The sequence below is a fragment of the Mytilus trossulus genome, chromosome 1 (assembly GCF_036588685.1).
Source record: "Mytilus trossulus isolate FHL-02 chromosome 1, PNRI_Mtr1.1.1.hap1, whole genome shotgun sequence".
NCBI classification, from domain to species: Eukaryota; Metazoa; Mollusca; class Bivalvia; order Mytilida; family Mytilidae; genus Mytilus; species Mytilus trossulus.
This window is the reverse complement of record NC_086373.1, coordinates 45,603,278-45,627,442: the sequence shown is the minus strand read 5'-3', so window position 1 is coordinate 45,627,442 and position 24,165 is coordinate 45,603,278. Positions and strand designations below refer to the sequence as shown.

Here is a 24,165-nt window from a genome sequence, read left to right as displayed (position 1 = left end):
AACATCACTGAAGAGCCATTAGTTGTCGGGCGAAATACGGATATGGTGTAAAAATTTAGCACCCCATGTTGTGGTTTACTATCTTTGCCGCAAGTTTAATATTGTTTCTACTTGGTATTGAATTTATATAGAGATCCATTTTGTTACACCTTGTGATCAATTTTTTCTGCAATCGTCAATTGCAGTCAACAGGGTTTAAGAACATCAGTTGTTCAACCTGTTTTTCAAATGCGTTTTGTTAAATTATATTTTTTCACTCTTCTTGGTCTTTTTGAAATGTTGTTTGTGCTGTATTTAGACCCCCTCTTCAACGAAATTTGTTTCATGCACACGTATAAAAATTGCGGTTTTTATCCAACGGAATCATAGGTTTGAACGTTGTTTTCAATTTAGACTCGTTTATAGAATCATATTCAAAACAGTGTGGTCCTGGCCATTGATTGACGACCTAAATTATCCCATTGACTGGGACTGATAAGGTGAACGTTTGTCGGTAACAATCACTGCTCACTATGTACTTGTTAAAGACACTGAATCTGTGGGGTCACCAAAGGTTCTTTACATCTAAATAAAGCAATTCGAAAAACGAATCCGGAATAATACATTGTGTTGATTTATATCAATAATATAAATCAAAACATAAATGTTATTCCTGAATAATTTTTCGAATAATTTTATTATTAAAGGCGTTAAGAACCTTTGGTGACCCCATAGTTTAAATTCTGTAATAAGTAAGAAGTGAACAATGGTCGTTACAGACAAACGTTCACCTAATCTGTCCCAGTCAATGGGATAATTTAGGTCGTCAATCAATGACCAGAACCACACTGTTTTGAATATGATTCTATATGTATTTTATAAAAAAAACATATTGAAAACAACGTTCAAACCTATGATTTAGTTTTCTTTCTTTCAAAAACATGTACGTGTAAAATTTGCAATTTTGTATTAAAATGCACTCAATGGTAACTTATTGCTTGATAACTTCAGAATGACCAAAGCATTAATTAACCATATAATTCATACGCTTAAAGTTAACTAATTTGATATTTGGGTTGTTTTTACGTGTCTTGTTCGATATATAGTACATTTATCTATCGGTTTCAGTTAAAAAGACGACGGATCTTAGTTATATGATGTGCTTATCTAAACATACTTTAATGTGCATTTTTCACTGAACATTTCCCTGTGCGATTAATTTTATTAAGTATAAGTTTCATAAATTTTAGTTGAGACAAACTTTGGGCTTTGCTCATTGTTGAAGGCCGTACTGTGACCTATCGTTGTTAATGTCTGTGTCATTTTGGTCTCTTGTGGACAGTTGTCTCATTGGCAATCATACCACATCTTCTTTTTTATATCTAAAAATAAGTTCGTGAACGGAAACGAAAAAATTAGCTATTTTTCCATTTGTAAAGGGGCATAATTCTTGCGCGTGTTAAAATGAGTTTGAAGCCAACACAATCCAAACTTGATCTGTGTTTTGCGGTAATAAGCATTGTGTATAAGTTCCATGATATTTGTGTGAGGCTAATTAAGGAATCATTAAGTTAGAGAACGGAAATGAAAAATTCAGCTATTTTTCCATTTGTAAAGGGGCATATAGTTCTAGCCTGTTAAAGTGAGTCAGACGCCACTAAAATACAAACTTGATCTGTGTTTTTTGGTAATAAGCATTGTGTATAAGTTCCATAAAATTTGAGTGAGGCTTGCTTAAGTTAGACAACGGAAATGAAAAAGTTATCTATTTTTTTTCCATTTGTAAAGGAGCATATTTCTAGAACGGTAAAAGTGACGCCACCAATATCGAACTCCATCTGTGTTTTTGGGTGATAAGAATTTTGTGTAAGTTTCATAACATTTGGTTTCTGGCATACAACACTCTAGTTGCTTATACGTGAATAAGTTTGGAATGGGAGTATACAAAAGTACAAAAATATGCAGCATAAATATTTAATTACTTTCTCCGTTAAGGAGCACACGAGCACACGATGTTCAACATTTTTTTCGTAATACGTTTGTAACAGTAATATCAGTTGTGTGAACAGTTGTGCATATAAATATAACAGGTTTCACTCACACACGCTTAAAAAAGATAAAGAAGTGAACAAAAATTACACACTCAGATTGCAAAAAAAAGACAACTAATAATTATTGGCCAAAAATAAAAGAGGGAAAATCACTAAATTGATGTTAAACATATATATAGCTTGATTTTAGAAATACACTTGGGTTAATTTGAAACATGCCCATCTTGATAAAAATCACCTCTAGATTTAAGAAGACATAGCTAGATTTGAAAATAATTGCACAACAAAAAAATGATAAAACATGACCAATTCCATGTTAAATAACATTTAAATCAATTTTCATACTTTTTATGTTGTTTAAACACTTATACAAAAATGTAATTAAATATGGGATGTAACACGTCTTCCGATTAGCTTTAAGTTTTTTTTTCTATCAGCTCATATATTATTTTGTCATGTGACCATCACGTCATCAACGTTTTTCCATGATGTAAAAATTGGAATTTAAGAATTAAATTAAATACTGATCGATATCAAAGTTCGTTAAAACAAGATTTGTTAGTGAAGTTTGAACTAGCTTTATTAACATCAAATACTCATAGTCCGGTGTTTCGTGTTTTCAGAGTTGTACTGGGTGGATCTTATAAGTCATGTCCATTCCAATTGAATTTTACCGTAAATTTTTGGTTCTTGAATTTATCTATTGATGTTACACTTCTGTCCCGGATTAGATACATAGGTAAATCACTCAGAAAAGTACTTTAGCCTGCGACTTTCATTTATGTGCCTGTCAGAAGTCATGAGCAAGTACTACAGAATTTGCTGTTGACTGTTGAGTGCACTGATGGTTTTAGGTCTATTATTTAAGCATACATTAGGTCGATACTTTTTTCTCGATTCAATTGGTTTACCTTTTGTCAGGTTCGATATTGCTTTCACGTGAGTCTGATGGCTTTGAAAAAAAGATTGGCTAGGCCGTGTAAAATCGCACAATTCAGATGTTTTCCACAATTCAATTATTATTGTACAATTTAGTCAAGTGCAAACATGTTTCTAATTTTTCATAGAAGTTTTAAGATTAAGATAGAAAATAGGCAGGATTGTTAGAATTTTTGTTATTGAATGTATTGCTTGCCGAAGCATAAGCCGGATAGTTTTATTCAGCAAGCTATCGAATGTGGGAACGAATAATATTCAGGACAATACATTACATAGTATTTACACAGAGATCAATTCTTCAAAGACTGACTGAATGCCAAATTTGTTGTTTTTATTTCGATCTGAGACATTGCAACTTTTAGCACTATCCTACGACACCTATGCATATATCCTACTTAGGGACTAAATTTAGGAAATATCTTTTCTAAGGAGACTTTTGAAAACCTGACTTTAGACTAAGTCGTGTCCTAAGATCACTATAAGGCATGATCTAGTCATAGGACAGCTTCGGTGACATGGTCCCTGGTACTTAATACGACTGCATACATGTACATATACGAGTCATTTGTATTTAACTTTATTTTTTGTGTTCAGTTCAATTTAACCTACTTTCATGATCCTCATTTGTTTTACAATTGGCTAATTTGTTTATAAATACAAGTGAGAAAGAAAAAAAAACATTTAAAGATCAGTTGTTCATTTTAACTAGAATTTTACTTATACATAGATTCACAGAATAATTTTTCGGGGTTGAAAATTTCCTTTTTATTTTCAAAATCGCACATGTCATTGTATACGACTCTTTCATTCTTACAAACGGCAAAATATGGTGAGCCTTCTCTGCCTGTCCACGGATTTAATCCATTTGGTAATCCTTTACAACTCGGATATCTCACATAACAAGGTACACATCCTTGTGCAGATCTGCATTGATTTTCATCATAGTCGCCTGCAAAATAGTAAAAAATATAGCGTGAACTCTTTACAAAATTCTTTGATATAACTTTTCTTAATTGAAATACGCAGTTTTTTTTTGTGTCTAGTGTATTGTTAGAGCATACTGTCTACAGTCATGAAAACTGTTTGATTTGGAATATAATTGCTTATCTGCTGGTGCAGGCATGATCTGTCGTCTCATTTAGATATTTTATCAAATATTTCTATCTTCGTTTTTATTATAGTTGCATCATTCATCGGTTGCTTGGAGAACCCTCTTAATTGTGTAAAATTCATGTTGCAGTATTATATACACGGAAATCAAACGTACATTTAAATATAAATTAATCAAGTATTTTTCTTTAAACAAGGACACCGCCGAGATGACCTCTTATCTTTTGCAAAAACTAGTAGACATCGTTATCATCAGCTTATACAATAGTTATAGACGAATGATTTGACATTACAAAAGAATCACTTTCTGGGGGTCATCTTATGAAAAGTACAAACTAATAAAAATACAAACACTTACATGGATCTTTGTAAAGTATTCTTGACCCACAATTTGCTTTTTCAGGTTGAACACATCGGCTGATGTTTTCATCAAACAATAGAGGGTACGGACATTCTTCCACACTTTGCGTTGTGCAATCGATATATTTAGAACAACTTTCTTCATAAGTTAAAAAAACAGAGTTAGATTGTTCACAGATGGCGACTGGTGAAGCATTGATTGGCAGATCTGACTTCTTGGAACCTACATAAAATTATAAAGAGAATAAACGCTTTCAGTTTAAAGTTTTACTACAGTTTAAAGAAACAAAAACATACCAAGCGCATAATATATTATCGAAAGATCTCGGTTGTTCAGAGCATGCACTAATTTGGCTTTTTGTGTATTAATAGGTTCTTGAACAGTCCTCTACTTCATATTGTCAATATTCATTATCGTTTTATGACATTTGTTGCAATAAAATACGGTCGTTGATTTCACAGCTGAAAGAAATACTAATGCTGTTTCTCACATTTTTACTTTTTATTTACAAAGTAGATTTATTACTCTTAATTCAAATATCGAAAATATTCAACTCAGCAACTCCTGTACTGGCATGAACAGATGGATATTGTTTTGATTGAAATTTACTGTTATAAAACTTCGAAAATGATATAAAATTAAGGAATATATGAAAAGCTCTGATTCATTGTCCTGCTTTTGCTATACTTTAGATCATCTCTCAATACTGTATTAGGTTTTTTATTTTTTTTTATTATTTCGGGTTCGATCATCACCAAAGAGACATAAAATGCCGTTGAAACGCGCATCTGGAGCAATAAAAGCACCAATCATGTTATTAGATGGGATTCCATTAAGACACTACATTTCAAGAGCAATTTTTGCTTAAGTCAAACAACAGAAATAAAACTAAGGACAGAAGGCAATGCTACGGAAGCGTATTAGCGCCACACATATTTTTTTTATTTTTCTTCCTCTGTTGCTACTAGTATATATATTACAAAGAAAATTGAGTAAATTGAGGTTATACCTAAGAAAAAAATCAACCCTGCTAATATAGCTATAACCGAATATAAATATACTTCCATATATACGAAATGAATGACAGATGGACAAATATACAAAACTTAGTGAATAATTGAAATCAAGATATTTGCGTTATAACGCAAAGGTTTGTGTTGTTTGCGTTATAACGCAAAAGGTAAAAGGTTAGTTACAGACAAGGAGATAGAGAATTTTACGCTTGCTGTTATCCAATCAGAACAGTTGTTACAAAATAATTGCATTAGCATTTGCGTTATATCGCAAAGGTTTGCGTTTAACGCAAATGTTTGCGTTATATCGCAAAGGTTTGCGTTATAACGCAAAGGTTTAAGGTTTGCGTTGTAACGCAAACATAGGAAGAAAAAAAAATGTGTGGCGCTAATACGCTTCCGTACAATGCATTTGCCTTATATATATATTTGTCCAATCGATCTACACATGTTTTACATGCAGTGATTGAAGACAAAAATGTCAAAAAAACGACATTTGAATTTCAAATAAAAACAGTGTCTACTTGATATAACTCCCAGGATTTTTTTACAAAAAACTCACAATAACTGTTAAATAAAATTTTAAATCATCATCATCACCAAAAATTATACAGATCTTTAGAGTAATATAACTAAGAAGTGTGTTAAGTTTAAAGCAAAAATCTTAAATCGTTTATGAGATATGGCTCGACATGTGACCCCCCCCCTTTTTTTTTTACAAAAAACTCAATAACTCTAAAATTAAATTTTGAATCGTCACCAAAAAGTATACAGATCTTTGGATTAATATAATTAAGAAGTGTGTGAAGTTTAAAGCAATAATCAGAAATCGTTTTTGAGATACAGCGCGACATGTGAAAAATACCCCCCCCCCCTTTTTAGTTCTAAAGTCCCATCACTCAAAAAGTTTAAATCCTATTTTCACAAAAAAAATATACAGATCGCTTCACCATCATAAGAAAAAACTATCTTAAGTTTCATGAAATTTGGATAAGCGGTTCTCAAGTTACGGTGCGACATGTGGACGCCGGAGAGACGAACAGACAGACAGACAGACGGACAGACGGACGCCGGACATTTGTATACCATAATACGTCCCGTCAATTAAAAAAAAAGCATTTAAATTCGATGAAAATTAATACTTAAAACTTTTATTTTCAGTTTTTGATAATAACTCAAGAAAGCTGCTATTCAAAGAAACATACAAGAAAAGATGAAAGACATTTTCAGTTTTACTCTTTGATTTATTGTCGGTTAATGATATTTGCTTAAACGAACATCTAGTGAATTATAGTGATATATCACACCGGTAGTTATGTGTTTCTTAGGTATGTCATATGATATATAGATTCAAAACTGCAACAAGTGTATTACGATATTTCTCCACAGGAGAGAGTATAATTTTGATAATTAAAGCGCGAGGCTTGTCGAGCTTTTTAAAATAATTAAGATTAAAATGTTGAGAGTGGAGAAATATCGTAATACACGAGTTATAGTGTTGAAATCTGTTTCTGTTATAATTTTTATCCTTCCTTTTCAAACATTTGCAGAAAGTTTTGTTCGTTATAATATGTGACGCCATCAGGCATGGTCGCCTTTTTTCATAATGTCACAATAGGAAATTCAGAAGAAATAAAGAAAATTTAACATTATAATTAAATTTCGACCAATCATTTGCTGTGAACATATAATTCACTAGTGACGAGGAATGTCATTTTCTCACACCGCTCAGGAAATTTGAAAGTAGCACAAAATTTAGAGAAAACTATATTATAAATTAAAAAAATCTTGCTAAACGGATAGTGATCCTAATTACTTACATTTGTCATGGTCAGAGCCTTTTTCTACACATGTCTTTGTTTCTTCTTCATAAACTTGATCTTTCTCACACTTATATTTATGCTGTAAAGTCCCAAAACACAAATAAAACACACCGCAGTCTGATGGATCCCTTTTCCAGTGTACTTTCTTTGACCCATCACAAATATTAGTTGAGCATACGGGAATAATGATGACAGTGAATGCAATGATAGTAAGAGTATTCATCTTTGTTTGTGTTTAAGGTACTTCGACTTTGAATGCAGTTGTTATGAGAATGAACGTCCTCTTGAGCTCTGTTTTAAACAAGTTAGTCCACCTACTTTGATTAAACAATAAAACACTAATCATTACAACTACCACGCCAGATACACAAACATGCACATTTACCAAGAATTTAATGGACTCTCTCCCAGTAACATTACTATTTTGCTCGTCTTTTACTTTCATGTTTTTATTTCCGTGCTTCTAATTTCTGACATCACAACCTGAAGAAGGGTTAGTCAGGTAATTTATTAAATTAATTGCTTCTGTAAATATTTACTTACGATTGGGATAGTCTTACTATTTTGGCGGAAGTAATTTTAACATATAGGGACTGACATTCAAGTTATTTAAAAAAAACTGGAGAGGAAATAATGAAAGATAAACGAACAAATATGTTTGGAGCCTGTCGTTGGTTCATGTCTGTCATATTCGTTTTTCGTAAACCATTTTGTTATAAATTAGGCTGTTAGTTTTTTCTCGTTTGAATTGTTTCATATTTTGCATGTCGGGGCCTTTTATAGCCGACCATACGGTATGGGGGTTTTCTCATTATTGAAGGCCGAACGGCTGCTTATAATTGCTTTCATACACTTCATTTGAACATTGGTGGAAAGCTGTATCATAGGCCACGTCTCTTTATTTTTATACGAATTTTAATTTCCTTAATTCATACTTTTTTGTTGGTATAATTGCTTATGTCAAGATTAAGTCTGTTTTAATGAATGAGGCGTAACATACCATATATTGACCCGAACGATATTAATCGTCTGAACGAAAGTATAAATAGAAACATTTCAAAAGACGAAATTAAATGTATTAAAAAAATAAAAAAAACAATAAGTCCCCAGGGGAAGATTTGATTGTAAATGAGTATATCAAGTCAACAGAAAATATATTCATAGAACAACTACTTATTATCATCTTTGTAGCAGGTTTTCAAAAACAAAGGTGACAAAATGGACCCAAAAAATTATAGACCAATCACAATTCTGAGTTGCCTCGGGAAACTCTTTACTGCAATTTTGAGTGAGCGATTAACTGAGTTTTCAGACGAATTTCTTATCTTAAACGAAAATCAATGTGGATTTCGCAGCGGCTTTTCAACAACCGATAATTTGTTTATAATTTTTAACTTTTTTGAAATTCTAAAAAACAGAAAGAAAATTTTTTTTTGCTCTTTTATTGATTTTGAAAAAGCTTTCGACAAAGTTTGGCGGGATGGACTATGGTTCAAGTTGCTAGTGAATAATATGAATGGTAACATGTATAATATAATTGTAGATATGTATAATGGTACAAAGTATTATATTTCTTATAATGATTGTAAGTCAGATTATTTCCCGTGTAGAAACGGGGAACGCCAAGCGGAAAATTTATCTCCATTTCTTTTCGCCTTATTTATGAACGACCTCGAGTCATATTTATCAAACTGTAACTTAAATGGTCTGCAAACGATATCTAAAGATATTGAAATCAAACTTAATACATATTTGGTTAATTAAAAAAAGCTAGAGGTAGAATTAAGAATTGGAGCCATAGAGTCATAGATATGTTTAAAAATCATAATTTTGATAATTACTGTAACTATGAAACTAATGTATTAAATAAGAGTATTATTGTACAATTAAAAACCAATTCTTCAGAGAACAATTGAAGGTCTTTCCACCTCGATAATAAGAATGAAATTTAAAAAACGATGTTAGAAAATGTCACTCCTTGTTGTTGTAATTTGGGATCTCAAACTGATATAAAACAATAAGATTAATAGGTATATGCAGAAGACTTAATTGTTTTATAATGAACAAGAAAGAATTTTTAGCAAAGGTCAAAATCAAGAAGTCAAATTGACCTTTGAGCTTGACCTCAATTTCAACGTCATATGTCAGTGATCTCAAATCAAAAGACCCCAGGTCAATCACTTCTATGGTTGTGGAGAAATACCGATTTCAAATACAAAAGGGGAGAAAACTCCTATAAGGGTTGACCAAAACACTTGGACTCAAATGGGTTGAAGTTGTGCCTTATCGTAAACAGTTATTTGGAAAACACATCATATCATTATCTGTTACAGTTTCTTTTGAATATAGATTGCAAGCAAAATTCAAAATTTTGAATATGACCTTGAACTGCAACCCTGACCTCAATTTCAAGGTTATAGGTCAGGGAACTCATATCGAAAGACCCGAGGTCAATCACTTGTGTGGTTGTGGAGAAATACGGATTTCAAATACATAAGGGGAGAAAACTCCTTTAAGGGTTAACCAAAACACTTCGACTTAAATAGGTTGAAGTTGCGCCTTATTGTAAACAGTTATTTGGCAAACACTTCATATCATTAACTGTTACAGTTTCTTTGGAATAACGATAACAAGAAAAAATTTGGACATGACCTTGACCTTTGACCTTGATCTCAATTTCCTTCAAATGGACCAAGGACTTCATATCAAAAGACTGTAGGCCTCTACGACTTATAACGTATGAATTTCTCCAACATATCGCCTATCTTAAATTTTCAAAGGGAAATAAATCCCATAAGATGTCTTCCGATCACTGCAGTCAAATAAAACCAAATCATTCTTAAGAGTAGATGAACAATTTGGTGAAAACAGTTTCTTAACATATTTTACGGTTGAGAGATATAGCGATAACAAGAAAAAGGGGACGCGGGGAGATAACTCCTATAAGAATAAGTGTTTGGTCACACAGGGTGAGTTTTGAAACCCCCATTACTGTACAACATCACTGGCCAAAAATTCATTCGATATGTTGTAAAACAAAAAAGCATCTCAGACGGCAGAAAAAAAAAGAAAAAAAAAGAAAAAAAAAATCAGAAGAAGAAAAACAAAATGTCTTTCCACGAAAAGTGGAAAGACCTAATTAGAAACAATAATGTTTGATAAATATAAAATAGAATGGAGTAATAGAGTATCTGCGTATGCTCAAGGTAATAAATAAAGAACTTATAAGTTATTTAAATATTATTATTGTACTGAACCATACTTAAAATATAAAATGCCACTTAAATTTAGAAGTTCATTTGCTAAGTTTAGATGTGGAGTTTCTCCCCTTAGAATAGAAACGGGTAGATATGATAGAAAAGAAATACACGAAAGAACATGTTTTTATTGTAATAATAGTATTGAAAATGAACTACATGTTTTATTGAAATGTCCACTATATGAGGATCTTAGACACATATTGTTTTAAGAAGTTGCAAATTTTAATGTGGATTTTAACATTTTATCAGATGATGAAAGTGTCGCAAGAACCTGCTATAGCATTTTAATCAGAAGGAATGATTTTTTTTATATAATTGATTATGCTGTATTTTAATGATATTCAGGCGCGTAGCTCCCTATACGCCAACACGCAGTTGCGTGCACATCGGTTCGGCATGCAAAAAAAAATATTGCAAAATTAAAAAATTACAAATCAAATTTTAAAGGAAACACACATGTTGTCACTTTTTTAATTTATGAAATGTCATTAAATAACGGCATTTGGTTTCAGAATAGAAGTTTTATTGAAGATCATGCATGACGAAATCGGACAGTGTAAATTGTATCTTTTACAAGATTTGAATTTGTTATACGCAGTCTAACACATGTAGTTTCGGAGCACATTTTACAGAGTACGGTTTATCTGTTTGGAATGAGATGTATCAATCGGCCTGAGATTTATCAGAACCCTTCGATATCGTTGAAATTATGCCATGGCGATGTGTTCGACGGACTAACAGAGCAACTCATCCTGCAAACACGCCAAAACAGTTTTGGAAAGTCTCATTATATTTTGCGTTTATAGACCATATGAAAATGGAATGCCTATGATAATGGAACAGGAGAGTGGAGTCGCGTCTGGCATTATCAGAAAATCGCTTCTTTGTGTCGTATCTTCTTCCTCCTGTTGTAGGAAAAATAACAAACGAACAAATCTCAACATTGTCAGAGACATACGAAACTGACCTGGTATGTAATTTTGACGAATTCAATTGGGAGGTCGCTCGATGGCGAACACGTACACTGGTTAATAACATCTCGCGAGTGCTACCGTGAAGATCTATCAATGTACTACGTCTGTTTAAATCAAATGTACCATCACCAATGAACAATGACAGGTTATCATCGCTAGCATTACTGCATATGCATCGGGATAGTGTGAATATTGCCGACAAATAAATAGAGCAGATTTTTGACAATTTCGAGTAAATTCTGTATTAGAAAAATGTGTAGTTTATGTTTTCAATTAACCATGATTTACTCTATTCAGCAGCTTTATGAATTTTACATTCATAAATTGTTTATAAGTTCTATCTACATGAAGCTCCTCTATCAACCGTCCTATGACCGAAAACCGAAAAAAAAACATTTTCCTGCATAAAAGGGTCCCAAAAAATTTTCGCCTCGCTCCGCTCGGCGGTAGTTGCTTGCACATCATTTCTTCCTAGCTACGCCCCTGATATTCATAAGCAAATATATATTATATATAATATGTACAATATCTTATTGTTTTTTAATAGTATTGATTATACAGTCTCTCATAAATCTTTTAAAATTGGCACATACAATGTGAATTTAAAGTTTGTTGTTATACATGTATGTTTTATGTACCTGTATGAATATTTTATTGTGTAAATATATGTAATTGTATGTGGTGAGACTTTAATAAAATATTGAATCTTGAATCTATTTGAAATTATTTGTAATTTTATATGCTGATGATACTGTGCTAATGGCAGATTCAGCTGCAGATCTCCAAAGGCAACTTGACTCATCTCAAGATTATTGTACTTTATGGAAACTTAAAGTGAATGCTGATAAAAGTAAAATCATGGTTTTTTCTAAAGGAACACTTCCAAGAAACCTTAATTTCAATTTAAACGGAACAGAATTAGAAATAGTGAATAGTTTTAATTATCTAGGGATAGACTTAGCTAGAAGTGGGAATTTTAAGAGAGCGAAACAGTCCATAGCTAACAAAACTACGAAGGCTTTCTATGAGGTTCTAAAATTAGGCAGAAATCACGGCATTGCAATCAAAACGCAACTAGAATTATTCGATAAAATGATAAAGCCTATTTTATTGTACGGGTGCGAAGTATGTTTTTTTAGCAATAACGAAATCATCGAAATTGCTTTTACATTTAAAATCTTCTACACCATCGTATATAATATATGGCGAACTTGGAAGATATCCTCTAGAAAATTGACATAAAAAATAATTTGATATCATTCTGGGGTAAAATTCTTGAAAGGAGTCAAAATTGTCCAAAATTGTCTATAATTTATGTTTTCAATTGTCATATGTAAATGGAGATACATTTTTATGGTTAGGGACCGGTCAAAATTTCTTGATGCATGGGACCGGTGCAAACTAATGGGACAAGCAGTTTTTGCAGTGTTTACAGGAATGGGACTCAACGTTTTTTCATTATTGGCAAGCATGGGACAATATTTTTTTAGCAACAATGTCTGTATAGGAAAAAAAAAATTGATTAATCTTAACAAACAAAAATAACATCATGAACATCATGAACATCTAGCAATGCTTGTTTTTCAAAAAAGTTCTTTGAAAAGTGTGATTTTTTGGTCTTTTTATAGTGAAAATTCTGAAAATTTGTGAAAATCTCCATTTCATATGCTTTAGAAGTTTCAATAAAAAGAAATGTGTCAACAGTCATACTTTTTGACAAAATTGACAAAATGAGTGATTTCCATGTACTTTCTTTACAAATTATCTCCCTTGGATGAAAACAGAAATTTTGAAAATGGCCATGCAATTAAAAGTGCAACTATAATTAAACAAAATGAATTGTTTTAATGTTTCTGTTTGATTTTGAGCATGAGGCCATAATTCCTTAAATAAGAAAAAAATCTAACATGCTAAGAAATGATGGTCAGTGATGAACCCCTGAACTACCTTAATTATAAATGTTATTATCATGATTATGCAAATTCTGCAGACATTGTAGAATGAAAAATCTTTTTTTTTATAATACATACTGGCTGTACAAAAAGATTTTTTGTGGAAATTTACAAATACAGTAGCATACTACCAAAAGAAATGATTGGAATATTCATTCAAAGGTCACAACAAATCTGGAACCCACACACAACAAGCTCTAAATGGCCCAGATATAAATATAATATAACCAATCAAGCTGCATATATGTTGAGATAGTAAATTTTCCTTTTTCCCACTTCAAAAAAAATGTTTAAAATACAATATTGTTGTGAGTGGAAGTTAGAGATGTTCACCTCTTTAATTTTGATTCTATTTTCACATTCCTAACGTTTTAAATTTGAAAATTTAACTGTCTCGAGATGTTAACTTCTGGTGGATATATGACTATATATTCAAATAATGGATGATTTTTTTTTTAATTCTAAGCAGAAAAAAAATCATATTTTTGTAAAAATATTTTTGGAAAATGTACCCACTGTTAATTTAGAACAGTCAGCTGCATTTTTTTTTGAAAAAATGTATTGTACCATACACTTCATACATGTTAATTGTTTAATATTGCAAGTATCATTTATTTTAGTCAATAAAATATTGTCATCTGTTTGGGCTCCTGTGTTGGCAATCAAATATGCTTATGTATTGTTTTGTTTACTTTATAACAGCAATATAGATACAGTTCACACATAGTAGCATTATTTTACAGCTATCCAAATACATTGTAGCATGAAAGGTAGCCACAACTTTGATCATGTTTTTGTGCTTTAACATGGGACAAACACTTTTTTACTAGGTAAAGTGCATGGGACAAGCACATTTTTATTCTACCAGTAACCATGGGATCAAGAGAATTATTTCAGACAATTTTCTTTTTGCACCGGTCCCTTGCATCAAGAAATATTGACCGGTCCCTTAGATAACATAAAAAATATTTTCAATGATTGTGGCTTAACATACATTTGAAATTCTCAAACTTTTAATAATTTAAATTGGCTTCGTCTTACAGCTAGTAGAAACCTTAAAGATCAATTTGAACAAAACTGGCACTTACTATTAGAAGAATCACCAAAAGCTGTATTTTATAAAGTATTTATGCCATTTTTTTGCACAGGAGAGAAAAATTACATACAAAAATATAATTATAAACAAAACCAAATATTTTAAAGTATAAATTATTAATGTCATAATTTTTTTTTTAAAGCTGATTAAGCTCTGCACATTTATCAAAATTATAAATAAATCTGTGTGAACACCCATGCTTTTTCTAGTGTGAGGCCACCGCTGTTAATAATTTTTGTAACATGTCTTGAACTAATTGTATTTATCAAATATTGTATATATTGTAAATATTGTACATATGCATTTCTCTATACCTTGTCAAAATAATTGAGAATACAGATATATATGATGCGTATATTCAATGTTTGCAATTACAAAACCCAAAAATGCGGTCCAACGATTTACAGAAAAGAGCGACGATTTAAAGAAAATAACCGAAAATAACCGAAAAGGACCAAAAAGAACCGAAAAGGACCGAAAAGAACCGAAAAGAGCATACATATACATAAATTATTATTTAAAGTTAAAACAATGTATATATATATAGTCAAATGCGTTTTGTTTGAATATACTTTTTCACTTTTTTGGTCTTTTGGAAAATGTTGTGTGTGCTGTTTTTAGACCCTTCTACAACGAAATTTGTTTGACATGCACACGTATAAAAATTGCGGTTTTTATCCAACGCAATCATAGGTTTGAACGTAGTTTTCAATTTAGACTCGTTTATATATATATATATATATACACCAATCCCCCCCCTTTCGTAATAAAGTAATGTATAATTCAAATTTAGATTGTACATTTATATGGATATGTAGACTTACAAAAAAGTTAGAATTTCCCTGTATCAGATTAAGGCATTTAAATTCCGTTGTTTTCGAAAATAGAATTGCAAAAAACATTTGAAGAAAATTTCAATTCCTGCTACATGTAAACCTTGGCAAACTTTACGATGTTCTTGATTCGTTTCAATTTTTTTTAATTCAATTTAAGGTATAAAACGATGGGCTACATGGGAATAAAAGGAGATTAATCAATAAAAAAAATACATCATATCTATATATTATAAATTTTGTGCAAAACACAGTCATTTCATTTCGTCTTTCAAGAAATATAAATAAATGAAAAGCGCACCCGCTTTCGGTATAATTGATAATTGTTTACTCTTTATATAGCCGCCATAATAGCGTATTAAAGGGTGTGAAAAAGTTAATGGCCTGTTGATTTCTATTAATTTGATCTAATAAACCACTTAAAACAGATATGTAGATTAGTGAAATGATGTCAGATGGTGATAAATGTTGGCCTGTGGTGCTACATGTATCTATAGAGAAACTTGTGCATGGAGATAACGGGACTTTTCCTTGACGTTTTAACGTGTTAAAGTAACAATTAATGTGTTTTCATTTAATATGTAATACACATGCACACACACACAAAGAACGAAATATTCGTATCTATTCAAAAACTCCTGTAAATTTTTCCGTCATGTTTTAAACGACATTTTGTTTTGTTTTTGTCCGATTGTCCGATTCGGGCGTTAAAATACTAAATCCCTTCGCCTCGATTGACAGCTATTTTCGCGACGTCAAACTGTGACATATCGGGAAAAGATGCATTTTTCGACTGATTTTTATCATTCAAACTGATTTGATTTGAAAACGAGTTCATGGACCCCTATTTTTCAAAACAGCAATTTCTTTCATTTTGCAGGGAGATTATGTGACCCAAATTTTATAAAACTGTAAATAGAGGATTTTTTTTTAATTTTGATAAACATGCAGCCAAAAATGATGTATTTTCCTCAATTCATGAGCATTTGATAAATATGAGTTATTTCTGAATAAAAAATGCATATTTTTTAAGGATACTTATAAAATACAGAAATTACCGATTATTTACAGCCCGTAACAGAGAAGTGATCGAATTGAAGTTTTTTTACCGTCAAAATTAGCTACGTTATCGACAAACTTAATTGAGTAGTGACCGAACTATTGGTACTTTAACATTAAAAAGATTGACAATGCTGACAAACTTTCATGTGTCGATAATCAAGTTTAATACCGGTAATATTGAAAATAATTCTTATAATATGAAACAAAATATGTCCATGCACCATTTCGGTTAAGCGAATTTCTTCAAAGTCAGAACAGAAAAGAAAAGATTTATGGAAGGACGTCTTGATAGTATTATTTCCTTTACAATTTTACCCAAAACTAAAAGAAATATACTGGTAAACAATTAAAAAGGTGATTGATAGGAATGAAGTCCTTTATTTTTTCGGACTACAATGTGTACCGTATGTGTGATGGATTTGAATTAAATCAATAACTTTGAAATGTTTTCTCATATGTATACACAAAAGGGAGGACCGGTATTTGTAATTCTGTCAGAATACGTCTTCATCCGTTTCATATGCAACTTTTTTCCAGTACAGTATAAAGGGGAAAATTTTGATGAGATTTTTTTTTTAATATTTACTCTGATTTGAAATTTTATTTTAGAACTTTTTTTAGTAATTGAGAGCCTATGTTATTTATGGGTAATAGGTGAAATGTTGCATGATCCCTCAAAATGACAACAAGCGCAGTTTTCCGGACGATTTTCATTTGTACACTGCTAAAAACTGTCAGGTCCTGGCCCTGGTATATTTTGGAGAATATTTTTTTACTGATCTGTTACGCCACTGTCACAGGTTAGAGGGAGGGTTGGTATCTCCCGCTAACATGTTAAAACTTGCCACATTCTGTATATATATGTCTGTCCCACGTCAGGAGGAGCCTTTATTTCAGTGGTTGTCGTTTGTTAATGTGTTATATACATGTTCGTTTTTCGATCTTTTGTTGTACTTAAATTAGGAATGTTTTACGTTTATCATTTCGGGGCCTTCTATAGCTGACTATGCGGTTTGGGATTTGCTCATTGTTGCATGCATTGTTGAAGGCCGTACTGTGGCCGTTTAATTGTTAATTTTATGTGGTGTCATTTTTTCTCTTGTGGAAAGTTGTTTCATTGGCAAGCATACAACTTTTTTTTTATATATTAACTGTGCAGACTCACGAACAAACGTAGTAAACGTTTAACTCACCCCCACAAACTTGGTTTTCATAAGAAATGATAACTTTAAATGAAAATGGGTTTTGAAAGGGTAAATTTTTCTTATGAAAGTTTATATCTCTATATAAGACTGCTGATCATATTTAGAAGACAAACTACTTGGCGTGTTATACTGTTAAAAAGCTTGTAAAAAAATTGGAATAATTGATGTAAAGTTATGTTAAACACCTACAATGAAATGCTTTAAACTGCATTGTTCATATCTGTTAGATACTTATTCATATAAAAATGCCAAATTCTGAAAATCGATGCCAAAAATGACTCTATCGTGACATATATAAGCTAGCGTAATATGGCACTTAGGTATTATAGAAAGCTGACTATTTTATTTAAAGGTAATTAAGCCTTTTAAAACTGAGTACGGACTATAAAGTTGCACCTTGCTAAAGTTCTTCAGTAGGAAATGAACTCGAGGAATATATCATATAAATTTTCCTTCGATATTATATTAAATAACATTTTTATCATGTAACTTACATTTTGCCATTCGCATTTCTTACGACGAACAGAACTAGTTCATTCATTTACCTCTCAGTTTCGTTTTTTTCTTACTTATTTCAATTAGTTTTAAATATTATATACTGCCTTAATGATAACATGACTTTAATTGTTAACTGGGCATTACCAATTATGGATTCGGTAACTTCCGCTAAAAAAACGAAATTTACCGAATGATCTCATCATACATCAATATCATCATACATCAAACATTATGATCACCATCACCAATCATCACCTTCATCAACAAAAAACGTATAATATTGTGACCACTTCATATAATGTTGTGACCACTGCATATAATGTTTGGACCACTGCGTATAATGTTGTGAGCACTTAATATAATGTTGTGAGCACTTAATATAATGTTGTGAGCACTTAATATAATGTTGTGAGCACTTAATATAATGTTGTGAATATAATGTTGTGAGCACTTTATATAATCAGTCTATGAAAGAAGCGATTCGATAAAAGCTTTTCTTATATCAACGAGCGATATTGTCTTATATCAACGAGTTGCATTGTGGGAAATTTCAGACGAATGTTAGCATTTGTACGAAGAAAGGCAGATTTCTCGGTATAAAGTAATGACTCTTTTCTTAAAACAGGGTAATATTTAACACAACATACGTCTGGTTTATAATTTTCATGAGTTATTTTATGTAATAACAAGCAAGGTGTATTTAAACGAGAAAATTGAATTATTGAATTAATAAAACATAAATGCACGATTCATCATTTGTAGATGTACACATTCTATAAAAATCATGTAGCAAATTCAGTGGAATGCAATTGAGATGAATTCAATTGTTTGCTACGCCAAAATCACCTATAAGTCAACGAAACTGCTATATTTTAAAATATAAATGCGATATTTGTCTTATATCATAGCGATGATTTTTTAATATAAAAAATTTATGAATGCGATACTTTTCTAATAAAACTGCTATAGTTTTCTAATATAGAATTAATACGATGACACGGTCACAATGCATGTCAAGAAAACTGCAAACATAATTCACAAACTTAGATCATGACCGGTTCAATGTTTTAGGATCAACATCACTAAAATTTCGTAACTGTAACACAATTAACGCTTACATGAACTTATCATTCCGAAAATGGGGCGTATGACATTTGCGCCGATTTTGAAAATTTCCATTCTTTCATTTGCGCCGATTTCATTTTTTCATTTGCGCCGATTTTATAATTTCTCCTATTTGGATTTACAGGTAAGTTTATACTTTTACATGTACTATAATTTGCGGGTATATTGGTTATCAACATTGTTCACTTATGTTTAATAGATATAGGAAGATGTGGTATGAGTGCCAATGAGACAACTCTACATCCAAGTAATTAAAAGTAAACCATTTTTAAGTTTATTTTTATTCATATTGTTCTTAAACTTCGTTGTAAAACGATGGACATATTGCAAACTGAAACGAGCCGAAGAGTCAATTCTTTTATCATCGACGACCATACATATCGGAGGGCGATTGTCCTAAAAAATAACATATCTTACCGACGTACCACCAAAATCGTGTAAAGCCAGTTACACAACGAATTCTGATCGGAAGACTATTGTCAAAACACATAAAGAACATAACCATGTGGCAGTTGACCGAAAGACCGAGGCTAAAGAACTACAGATACGGATAAGAAAAAAGTCTGGAGATATATTTAGTAGGTCTTTTTAAAGACTGGGGTGAAGAGCTGTCGAATTGTCACTCATACTACATCTTATTATATATAGTTACCTGTAATTTACCTGTAAAAAAATCGGCGCAAATGAAAAAGAAAATCGGTGCAAATGAAAGAAAAAATCGGCGCAAATGAAATGCAGATCGGCGCAAATGCAAAACGCCGCCGAAAATGTTGCTTGGCCCTATTGATAGTTGAAAGTGTCAACAACCTGTTCAGTCTATTGTTTTCAATCACATGGTTTAACCGACTAACTAACATGTTCAACCCCGCCACATCATTTATGTATGTGCCTGTCCCAAGTCAGGAACCTGTAATTCAGTGGTTGTCGTTTGTTTATGTGTTACATATTTGTTTTTCGTTCATTTTTCTTTTATATAAATAAGGCCGTTATTTTCTCGTTTGAATTGTTTTACATTGTCTTATCGGGGCCTTTTATAGCTGACTATGCGGTATGGGCTTTGCTCATTGTTGAAGGCCGTACGGCGACCTATAGTTGTTAATATCTGCGTTATTTTGGTCTCTTGTGGACAGTTTTATTGGCAATCTTACCACATCTTCTTTTTTATAATTCTATTTGAAGTGATGATGCAATGGCGGAATTTAAAAGCGGTTGCAAATACGTCTACCGACCTATTAGATTCTAATTTACTGGTCACACTGCTATAGTCTACCCACCTTGGTTATATCGAAATAGACAAAAAAATATCATTACTTAAAAGAAACATTCATTCAAACAATCCAATCCAATACAGCTCCAAATTACAATGAATATTCAAATGGTAAAATCAATAATCTAAACAAATTAAAATGTACAAATGCTGATGTCCCGCTCTTTGAAGATACCAACTGAGTAGCCTCAGACTATAAATTGGACAACTTCAGATACAACGAAAATCAAAAATCTTGTCCAACAGAAAATGTATTTATTATTAACATAGAAAAAGATATTGAGAAGGAAGACAGTTCTTTTTGGATATCAAAGACTTTTCCCCGTTGGTAAATCGATATCTCTATGAACATAAGCAGCTCGCCGCGTGGACGCTCTTTTACATCGCGATGACCGTGAGGTATTCCGATGTATTGTTGCCACAGAGATTTGACTTTCGTTTTTGGCTAGTAACCGATCGTATAGATACGCGAACTTTTTTTAGTGCAAAATAACAATCCGTATCGCTTGTTATAAATTCATTTCTTCAATGAGTACTAAAAAAATTTTTTAGAACACAAATAAATAAGATGTAAATGTCTTTTGACGTTAGAAATGTCTATATATCTTTTCTATATTCATAAATTTAGATCGTTCAGTTGGAGGACTGGAAAGAAGTTATTTATTAGGGGAAATTTTAAAGATTTATAGATATAAGAAGATGGTGCATGAGTTCGAATGAGACAACTTTTCATCAAAGTAATAATTTGTTTGAAGTAAACCATTATAGATCAAAGTAGGTCCTTAAACACGGAGCCTTGGCTCACAGCGAACACCACGCTATATAGGAACAAGAACATTGCTAGTGTTAAACCATTCAAACAGGAAAACCAACGGTCTAATTTGTAAAAAAAAAAGGAGATTCAAAAGTACAGGTCAATCATTTTGATACTTAGCTATTTGATTATTTGATAACGGCATTGTTTATTAAACTCTTATTTGATTAGATTTGCTTCCAAAACCAATTGAGAAATTTGTAAGATGTTACCAAAAACAATTTGAATTTAAGCAATGGTCTTAAAACTGCTTATTTACATACAATACTACTAAGAAGTAAAAAAAAATAAAAATACTTAACTCTAAGGAAAATTCAAATCAGAAAGTCCCTTATCAAATGGTTAAATCAAATGATAAAACAAACGAATGGATAACAACTGTCATATTTCTGACTCGGTACTGGCATTTTCAAATTTTGAAAATGGTGGATTGAACCTGCTATTATAGCACTTCACCTCTCACGTGTATGACAGTCTCATCAAATTCTGTCATATTTACAACGATGCTTGAACAAAACAGACATAATAGGTAAAATTGTCAAGATATGTATACAACAGTCTAATATTAATACTAATCGGTACTAATAATGATATAACAAAAACACCGCTATGATATTTTAAAAGTATCGCATTGATATTTTAAAAGTATCGCATTGTTTATGTATATAAGAAAAACACAGCACTTCAAATTTTACACGGACATAAACTTTAGCTTCTAACTAACTTCTGCATGTATATTTAGACTCAATAGTTGTTTATATTTGAACAATAAGTTTTAAAGTTAGTATTTTCTGAATTTTTTGTTACCGAAAACAACATTTTCCGCATGGAATGTCTGCATATTTACAATTGGTATTAGACAATATCGCTATGTGATATAAGAAAAGTTTTTATCGATACGCTTCTTCTATAGACTGATAATGTTGTGAGCACTTAATATAATGTTGTGAGCACTGCATATAATGTTGAGAACACTGCATATAATGGTGTGAGCACTGCATATAATCAAGGAATTGTATATTTAAATATACAATTCCTTGATATAATGGTGTGAGCAAACATATGCATATAATGCTGATCATTAACATAAGGCAGTCATGGCGTTCCATAGTTTGAAAGTGTTTTAAAGTTAAGGAAATATATTAAGTGCATGATAATTTGATAAAATTCATTATTCTGAAGAATGTGAAAACAAATTTTATTGGATTCAGAGCATGGGTTTGTTCACAAAGCGAAAGAAGCGTCATTTTTAGAATTAACAGTTTTCCCACTAATTCCACGTGTTTCAAGTGATAATAACACAGGCACTTGTTTCTGTCAATATGGGGTTTACATATCCATACCAGTACAAAAAAAACACAAGGTAGCTAACGGGAATTTTCAATGTGTTCGCTTCAACCAATATTTTATTACTTTCCCTTGCCCCTTTCACGAATGAAAGTACACCAGTCTTTCGCTAATTGATTTATCTTTACAATGAAACAACTCTCACGTACCTTGAGAATACCCCTCAAACAGTATAACACACTTGAGATGAGAATTTTTGACCTTTTTCCAGACCATTGAATTTGGAAGGACTAAACTTCCGGTTTACTTAGGAAGTTTATATAACACAGCAATCTGATTGGTTGAATTCATCTGGTTACCTGTTTATTTATACTAGTTACCAGAAACCAGATAAATGTGACCAATGGGATTGCACAGTTTTATTAACTTCCTAAGTAAACCGGAAGTTTAGTCCTTCCAAATTCAATGGTCTGGAAAAAGGTCAAAAATTCTCATCTCAAGTGTGTTATACTGTTTGAGGGGTATTCTCAAGGTACGTGAGAGTTGTTTCATTGTTTTCCTTGGTTATTTGCAATGTATATAAATGAACTTGCAACTGAAATTGAGAACAGTGGTGGAAATGGCATCTTTATACATGAGAACTTTCATAACGTTATGCTACTACTCTTTGCAGACGATCTTGCACTTATAGCCGATACACCAATTGATCTACAGAGAAGATTAAACAATTTAGAAAAGTATTGCGAAAAGTGGAATATGACTATAAACATGGACAAATCAAATATTGTTGTATTTAAAAATGGAGGTAAATTATCTAAAAACGAGAAGTGGTACTTCAATAATGAACCTTTAAAAGTTGTCAGTTATTATAGATATTTAGGAATATATTTTTCCAATAGACTGAAATGGACTTACTGTTGCAAAACATTACGAATGCAGTGTGAAAAGGCTCTGAACATGATAAAACATTGTATGTGTAAACTTGGAACTAGAGATATAAATCTTGGATTTAAGTTATTTGACTCTATGGTTGCTCCAATTCTTTATTATGGTGCAGAATTATGGGGAACAGAGAAAGTGAAAGACATTGAAACTGTTCAAAATAAATTTTGTAAATGGCTACTTGGAATGGGCCAAAACACTAATAATCACATAGCAAGAGGTGAATGTGGCCGTCATGAACTATATATAAATTATGTGTGTAAACCTATTAAGTATTTTCTACACTTACAATGTATGGATGATAACAGACTTCCAAAACTATGCTATCGTATGATGTATAAAATGAATGAAAATGGACGTTTAAATTGGTGTTCTAAAGTGCAAAGACTATTATTTTCAAATGGATTTGGTGTTGTATGGGAAAGTCAAAGTGTTGGAGATGCAAAATTGTTTTTACATTTATTTAAACAGAGACTTACAGATATAAACTTACAATCTTGGTCAGATTATATTGGCAACTCATCAAAGTGTGCTTTTTATTCAAAAGTTAAGGATTATATTTGTATAAATGAAA

The 24,165-nt window shown here is 31.7% G+C and overlaps 1 protein-coding gene across 1 annotated transcript; it reads right to left on the bottom strand.

Moving 5' to 3' along the window:
- Positions 1–1,957: 1,957 nt before the first annotated feature.
- Positions 1,958–22,930, bottom strand: LOC134725554 (uncharacterized). Its single transcript, XM_063589473.1, has 4 exons — positions 22,859–22,930; positions 7,274–7,593; positions 4,438–4,662; positions 1,958–3,918 (listed from the first exon to the last, which is right to left on the bottom strand). Exons 2-4 carry the CDS (start codon positions 7,497–7,499, stop codon positions 3,683–3,685), a joined length of 687 nt encoding a protein of 228 aa, XP_063445543.1. The 5' UTR covers positions 7,500–7,593; positions 22,859–22,930; the 3' UTR covers positions 1,958–3,682.
- Positions 22,931–24,165: the final 1,235 nt, after the last annotated feature.